The sequence below is a fragment of the Ranitomeya variabilis genome, chromosome 2, assembly GCF_051348905.1.
Source record: "Ranitomeya variabilis isolate aRanVar5 chromosome 2, aRanVar5.hap1, whole genome shotgun sequence".
NCBI lineage: Eukaryota > Metazoa > Chordata > Amphibia > Anura > Dendrobatidae > Ranitomeya > Ranitomeya variabilis.
In genome coordinates, this window is record NC_135233.1 from 863,953,855 (window position 1) to 863,962,180 (window position 8,326).

The 8,326-nt window shown below is 43.0% G+C and overlaps 1 protein-coding gene across 1 annotated transcript in view; it reads right to left on the reverse strand.

The window, feature by feature from the left end:
- TMEM207 (transmembrane protein 207) overlaps nt 1-2,602 on the reverse strand; it is a 66,365-nt gene extending 63,763 nt beyond the window's left edge. Inside the window, exons 1-2 of the mRNA XM_077281734.1 lie at nt 2,598-2,602; nt 2,023-2,089 (exon numbers count right to left, since the gene is read on the reverse strand). Coding sequence (XP_077137849.1) covers nt 2,023-2,089; nt 2,598-2,602 — 72 coding nt within the window. The remainder of the gene's footprint in view (nt 1-2,022; nt 2,090-2,597) is intronic.
- Nucleotides 2,603-8,326: the final 5,724 nt, after the last annotated feature.

Below are 8,326 nucleotides of genomic sequence, written 5' to 3' on the forward strand. Positions count from 1 at the left end.
TCAATGATGAGGAACGAGTGTCTTTATATTGAGTCATTTGGTTGATTAACAAACCATGTAAAAGGGCTTTCATTGCTACTGGACTTGCCTCTATCCAGTGTGCTGACACAGATTTTTCAAGACTATTCAGATATAGAATTAGCTACTTAGTCAAAGAACTATCTGCAACAAATCTGTTGTGTGTAAACCTATCCAAATGTTGTCCAGGACTGCAGTCCAGTCCAGGTATCTGCACTTTGTGCCCATTAGGCTGGGGATATCTGGCGACACTTCTCAAGCTGCACAGTCAAAAAACATTTTTGCAACTTGTCTGCTATTATAGTTATTATCGTGCTGTAAATAAATGATCAAGTTACCGATAAGTCATACACAAGTCGCAAAAATACTCAACATTTTAGGAAACATTTGTGAGTCGACTCCATGTCTCAGTCACAGGAGGTCTCAGGAGGAAGCAGATCAGAGTACAACCCCAGTGGAAATCACAATGCGAAACTACCATATGAGTGTCGGACGACACATGTTGCCTAGTAGCCCTAGCCTTAAGGTACCTTCACACGAAACGACTTTGTAACGATATCGCTAGCGATCCGTGATGTTGCAGCGTCCTCGCTAGCGATATCGTTTAGTTTGACACGCAGCAGCGATCAGGATCCTGCTGTGATGTCGCTGGTCGCTGAATAAAGTCCAGAACTTTATTTGGTCATCCGATCGCCGTGTATCGTTGTGTTTGAAAGCAAAAGCAACGATACCAGCGATGTTTTACACTGGTAACCAGGGTAAACATCGGGTTACCAAGCGCAGGGCCACGCTTAGTAACCCGATGTTTACCCTGGTTACCAGCGTAAAAGTAAAAAATAACAAACAGTACATACTCACCTGCGCGTCCCCCAGCGTCTGCTTCCTGACACTTACTGAGCGCCGGCCCTAAAGTGAAAGCACAGCGGTGACGTCACCGCTGTGCTGTTAGGGCCGGAGCTCAGTCAGTGTCAGGAAGCAGACGCTGGGGGACGCGCAGGTGAGTATGTACTGTTTGTTTTTTTTACTTTTACGCTGGTAACCAGGGTAAACATCGGGTTACTAAGCGCGGCCCTGCGCTTAGCAACCCGATGTTTACCCTGGTTACCCGGGGACCTCGGCATCGTTGGTCGCTGGAGAGCGGTCTGTGTGACAGCTCCCCAGCGATCAAACAGCGACGCTGCAGCGATCGGCATCGTTGTCGCTATCGCTGCAGCGTCGCTTCGTGTGAAGGTACCATTAGACTTGCTATTTCTTTAGGAGTTATTTTCCTATAACTGAATGCTGTTTACAATGTAGTAGATAGTAATTTACTGAGCTCTTTTCCAAGATCTTCAAGGCTTTTTAAGAAGCCAATGGTCTGGGAATCCTACAAAATTCCCTTCTACCATCTTGATAACAACCTTGGATTAGCCAAATGATGCACTACATATTTTGGATAATAATAACTTCAACATATGTGTTAGCAATTAGAATGATACCATTACATTGACATAATAAAACAAATCAACCATGCAGTTTCATGTTTCTACTTGGACAATCTTAGGACAAGTTTTACACAAACATCAATTCAGTTTATATTCCACTAAGATTTTCTTTTTAGAAATATTTTGGACATTGAGCGATTGCCGGGATAAGAACTGAGCAGCAAGGCTCTTACCAGTGATTGAATTGAGTGCAACAGCCGTAGAGCATAATCTTCTGGAAAATACCATCTATCAACTCATCTTTAATGTTATACTTCAGATAACTCAAGGTACCTGAAAATCCCACAGAACTATTACATGAAATACCAGACTATAGCTATGATATTGACTGGCACGGTCATTTATCGATATACTTCTTAATTTTTCTGGCTGCACTTTCTGTACTGCATTTTCAGGACTCATTAGCTTACATGCAATTAAGTATAATTTCACTTCGCGAACTTTGCAATTGGATGTGGAAAAATCTGGTTATAACATTAAAAACAAGTAATACGTATTTTTGTATGGTATGCAATGTTACCTGAGGAAAAGCAAAATACACCAATCCATTTAAAGGGTTGAGGAAATAGGAGCACACTGTTTTAAACCTCAATATGAGTGTGAAAAATCCTATTTAGATTTGCGCTCACAGCTGGAATGTGGGTCTCCTGTGCTTTTGAAGTTCTTTGCTCTGCTTGCTGAATTCATTAGAGAGTTCTCCTGTGTGACCAACTGATTATGAGATGTAGAAAGTGCTGCTTTAAAAGGTGTTAACAGCAAATGAACTTTTGTTTCACACCATTAGACACAGAAGCACATAAGCTGTCCACAGATAATTTCCTATCTGAAGGAGTCAAAATTCAACTCATATACACTGTATGCTTCTGGACTCCAATATCAAACTGTAGTAGTGTGTATCATTTGGACAGTGGAGATTGAGAATCTCTTTGGTCCATCATTGTGATGATGGTTCTTAGAATTATTGATTTTGAAGGCAGCAGTGAAAACACAGGTCAGTGGGCATCACAAGCTTGACTAGATGATGATTGCAGGGGACTTTTCATTTACAGCAGAGAATGGTCAGACAATCATTTGGCACTGAACTTCCTGACAGACCTCATTCAGACGTCTATTTTTCTCACAAAAAAGAAAAATGTTTAATGTGATCAGACTTTAATCAGAGTGTGGTCTGAGGCCGGGGTCACATATACGTGTTTTACGGACGTAAGAGCGCAGAAACTACGTCCGTAAAACTCGCATTACATACGGCACAATGATTCTCAATGGGTCTAGTCCTATCAGGCGTATATTACGGATCCGTAATATACGGCGTTGTACGGGCGTAGAAAATCGCAGCATGCTGCGTTTGTCAGCGTATCGCGCAAAAAATACGCCAATGCAAGTCTATGGGAGAGTGTATAATACGGAATGCTTACGGACCATGCGTGTGCCTTGCGAGAAATACGCAACTTACTGGCAGATGTCCTGAAACGTCCAAAGGCCTCAATCAGGCAGGTGAGACATGCTAATTAGCTGAAAAAGCCAGACAGTGAACCCGGAAGTCTGCTGCACGCCTCCACGGAGTGATATTCAGCATGGCCAACATTGTGAACGCGGACATGCTTATCATTTTGGTACAAGAGAGGCCTGTCATCTGGGACCAAAGAGACCCAAATTATGCCAACAGGGCACTAAAAGAGGCAGCATGGAGGAGCGTTTGTGTGGCCCTCTTCCCACATTATGACCAGCAGCCACGTGCGGCACAGCGACAGATAAGTAAGTACACCCATGTTTGAAATGTAATTTTATTGGGAATCATCAGGCGCTTACTACTTTGCTTTTCTCATCAAGAATGGCAGAAATCTTCATGAAGGAAATAGAAAGGCCACTAGTAGATACATGGTGTTGTACATGATAAACGGTTTTCATTAATGATTACAATCGGTGGCCCTTTTACTACACAGTGTTTCCCATTATTTGTCCTTTCTGTGATAGAGGTTATTGGACTCTGGCCTTGTGGCCTTGCTTGTTTTTTTGTTTTTTTTTAATTTAAGATTAAATGTGCTCCCCAAATGCCTATTTGGATGCTACGCTTAAATCTGTCTAGTCAGTTACACCTTTTGTGAGCTCTCTGCTTAATGGGCTAATGAATGTGTGTATTTTTTGTTGTTTCAGTGGGTGATGTTACAACAAGGTGGCGGAGTATCCGCGATCAGTACAGGAGGGAGAGGCAGCAGCGGGAGAGAAGTGGAGCCGGGGCACCTCCCAAAAAAAAGAAATACATCTATTTTGACCGGCTCAACTTTCTGAATCCCAGCATGGACCTCAGGCCGTAAGTAACCACCTCAATTAATTTTTGGAATATCTTTTTTAGTGTAATTTTTTTTTGGCCAAATTTTGGACCTAAAACATTGTTCTTTTTCAGAACTCAGTCTAACCTCACTGACAGGGAGACAGGGTCTGACTCGGAACTGGTCATTGACCCAGTTGGTGAAGGTGAAGAGGTGGCTGGTCCATCTGCTGCTCCCTCTGGCTCCATCCCTCCTGGATCCTCCTCATCTGGTCAGGCAGCTCCATCTGCATCCATACCACACCAAGAGGACCCACAGTTTGCCTCTTCTGCCGCAGCATCATCAGCAGCACCACCACCTAGCCAGGATGACCCTGGAAATAGCAGCAGCCCGACTGTTGCCCTGGATCCATCCCCACAGGCTGCAGTAAGACCACAGCGTGCACGCCGCAGAAGACAGCTGATCCAAAGCCGCCAAAACGTGGATGCTGGGGTCATGAGCTATTTGGCACGTGTACGAGACGATGATGGGGAGGAGGGATTTACCAGGAGCCTTGCCCAGTACTTAAGGTCCATAGAGCGGGAGTTAAGGCTTCGTGTGAGAGGCTGTTTTCAGATCCTTGTGGACGCATGCACTCCCCCAAATAACCCATACAATCTCATGCTGATGATTGAACAGTGGCAGATGTCACCTGAAAATGTTCTGCGGCCTCAGAGATTACAAGGCCTGGCAGCTCCACAAGGATCTGAAGCACCCCCTCCACGTCAGCCAACACCTCAGCCCCAACCCACACCAAACACACAATGGCCACCTCAGCAACATATGGCGGGATATCATCAACCATCCCAATATGGCCACTTGTCCACACCCAGTGCTGGAGGCTGGTCCCAACCTGGGTATGGACAATATGGTCATTTTGGTTTGGGTTATGATTCCCGGCCATATGGTCATCCCCAGCAGGGGTATCTCCAAAATCCTTGCCCCACTCTTCCAAGTTCCCAGCATCATAGCTGGGCTAATGTCCCTCAGGCCACTACAACATCTGCACAGGGTGCTGGACAATTGGGCCTACAAATGCCACCTGATGCAGACACTGAGCAAGCTACTTCTCCTGCACCAACCTACCAGGACTTGTAATTTTATTTTTTTATTTTTTTTTAAATATGATTTTTATACACAATTTTCATTTGTATTGTCCCTACAGAGCATTGTTTATTGTGGATGTTGTAGCAAGTTTTGGATGACAACAAAAAAAGGCCTTTCTAAGGCAAAAAAAAGGTTAGGAAAAATAATAACCTAGACATTTCAAAAAGTTATACAGTAAAACGTTTGATTATTACCAATCACCGTCTGGATGCGCTGTATTCATTCTTCAATCACACACACATGATATGCTGATAACCATATGTGAAATAATAAAATACAACACACAGAGTTTTAAACTTGGTTAACACATACTTTATAGAGCTAATTAATTACACATGCAAAAAGGCATAGTCTTGCCAGGGAGTAGCACCTTGAGGAGTCAAAAAATTATTTGTAAAGATATCACGAACTTTAAGACCAGAAAGTGGACGACGCGGAGGAGGGACATATGGGGTAGGCCTACTAACATTGTTCATGAGGTTATCTTCCAAATTTGGCAAGGAACAATCATGTATTCTTGTGAAATTATGTAGAATTACACAGGCTTTTATCACTTCGTTGATTGAAGCCTCACTCAGCTGGATGGCAGACTGAAGAACACGCCATTTGGCAACAAGAATCCCAAAGGCGCACTCAACCAGTCTCCGTGCCCTGGCAAGTCTCAAATTAAACACCCTCCGCCGGTGGTCAAGGTTGCGCCTGGGGTAAGGCCTCATGACGTGCCTCGACAGTTGGAAGGCCTCATCTCCAACCAAAACAAAAGGCACTGCTTCCGCATTGGAGCCTGGGAGTTGTTGTGGTGGTGGGAGGTTCAACTGGTTGTCATGTAGCCGCCGACCCATTATGGACGAATTGAAGACCCTAGAGTCTCCAGTTCGCCCATAGGCCCCAATGTTTACAATTATAAACCTGTAGTTACTGTCAGCAACTGCTAACAGAACTACAGAGAAAAACTGCTTGTAATTGTAGAATTGGGAACCAGAGTTCGGCGGCTTACGCACCCTGATATGTTTCCCATCCACAGCTCCAATGCAATTAGGGAAGTCACAATTATTTCTGAAACCTGTGGCGATTTGAATCCAATCGTCCTGTTTTGGCTCAGGCAACACAGCTTCATGTAGTTTCTGCCAGATTTGGGAACAGGTTGTCCTAACAATGCCTGAAATGGTCGACCGCCCAATCAGAAACTCCAGGTGTAGACCCGCATAGGACAAGCCTGTGGCCAGGAAGCTGCAATACAACAAAAAGGGAAAAAAAAAAAACATGAGGACGACGAAAAAAGGAATAAGCACAAGTGTATATTTCATTTACTATTCAATTATTTACAGTATAAAAAGTTTCATTATAAAATCTAAATCGACTTGAATCTTGACAACATTCTTTTATATGTGCTTGTGGCTTCATGTCCAAGTGAAGTTAATGAAACCTAGTAGGACACCACACATTTTGAACAAAAAAAAAACAAAACCGTATTTGCGAATGTGGAATACCTACCGTAAGGTTAGGAGCAGACGCTCCTCAGCAGAGATGGCTTTTCTCATCCAGGTGTCCTGAAAGGTGAGGCCAGGACGTAAGATCTCCAACAACATGTCAAAAGTCCGGATGGACATGCGAGTATACTGGTAAAACCTGTCTGGATGTGCCCTCAAAGCTGAATATAGTCTCGGGAAATGGCCTTTACTCTGGCGTTGGGTCAATATAGGATGTACCCATAATCTTTGTCTCCTCCTTCGCGGATCCACATTGACCTGATATGGCTGGCCAAAGCGACGAGACAACACCCAGTGAAGCAACACCCGCTGAGTTGTGCTTAAATACACAGAGTCAGACATGTTTGTAATCTCAAAGCAACACAGCCAAAATATGCTATAGAACATATAGGGCAGATGGGAGGGCTACACCTTTTGTAGAGGGCTTAAATAGTGTGGTTAATGATGGTTTAAATGATTTGCAGGCCTGAAAACCGTTAAATGTCCATTTTGTCATGGTGCGTGATAAATACGCCATACGGATCACATACAGATTACACACGCACAAGCACATGCGCAAAATACGCGACCACACCTAAGCAACGCAGTAACTACGGAAGTCGATTACGGAGACATTTTGGTGTATTGAACGCGTAGTACGGACGTATAATACGTGGCGTATTGTCTTACGCCAAGTGTGACCCCAGCCTGAGTGTCACAAGTTTTTCTGGTACGTGGAGACATTTTCTTTATTTCTCAATCTTAAGTGCTGTCCAATTATCACAGATTATCATGAAGCAGGTCAGCCGAATAAGGTCACAGACCCATAGACTTGCATTGCCTATTTTGATCCGGCCCTCAGATTAAAATCGGACACATCTGTGCGAGTAACGTCGGACCGGTCAGTCGGCGAAAAATCATGAATATGTGAATGGCCCCATAGACTGTCACAGGTACGAGTACATATGAGAAAACTGGACGTCTGAATGAGGCCTAATACAAACTTTATTTTATGCCTCAAATATACAAGATGTTTCAGGCCACGTTCCAACGATGAGCTTTAGGTAACTTTTTTATGTTGCAGAATTTCTGCAACAATTCTGAACCTAATAAGTAAATTAGGTTACTTGCATTTTTCATTGAGTTTTTACTGCGTTTTTTACATGCGTTTTTATTATGTTTTTGATGCTGCGGTTCTTGTCTCTTGTTGGTGTGTCAAGTTCTAAATAAAACTGCTTTGTTTTTGTGTCATTCTGCAATAAGTGTCCAATTGTGAAGCTAAAGCTACACAAGTCATTCAGACTCAAAGTGGGAGACCTTAATATTTACAGAGACCTTAACTTGGTAACACCAGGATTCATAACACAACTTTAGTTCAAACATAAGAGCCAGAAAATAAAAATTGCCTTTTGATAACCCTATATTTCCAGCTTCTTGAGATGAACAAATTGATGTCTCATTCCTCCAGCTCTGTCCTACTGTGCTCAGCAATACAGAAACCTACTTGAGTAATATCATGATGAAAGTAATGAGAGCTGAAAGTGTTGGGAATCATTATAATAACATAGCAATGGTGGGCAGCAATAGTAAACTATGATGCCCTTATGACCTTTCCCATCAAGCTTCATTATGGCTCTATCATTCAATTACAAAAAGATCTTGTCAAAATGATGTTCAGAAAAAAATGTGTCAACACAGCAAAGAAGACTATGAAAGACTCACTTTTGCAAAATATTCCTTTTATTAAAGTTTCCTCTACCATAATGTCACTTAATGTAGTCATAGGATTTCTCAAAGGAACGGTCAATTTAGTTTTATCTTAACAGGAATCACCACAGTGTCCCGCAGTGACTACAACAGTACCTCTGCCCTGATTAGACTCAGAAGTACTGTTCTCCTTCAGTCACAGCGGAACCCCTTCTTATTTTTCCTAGCACTT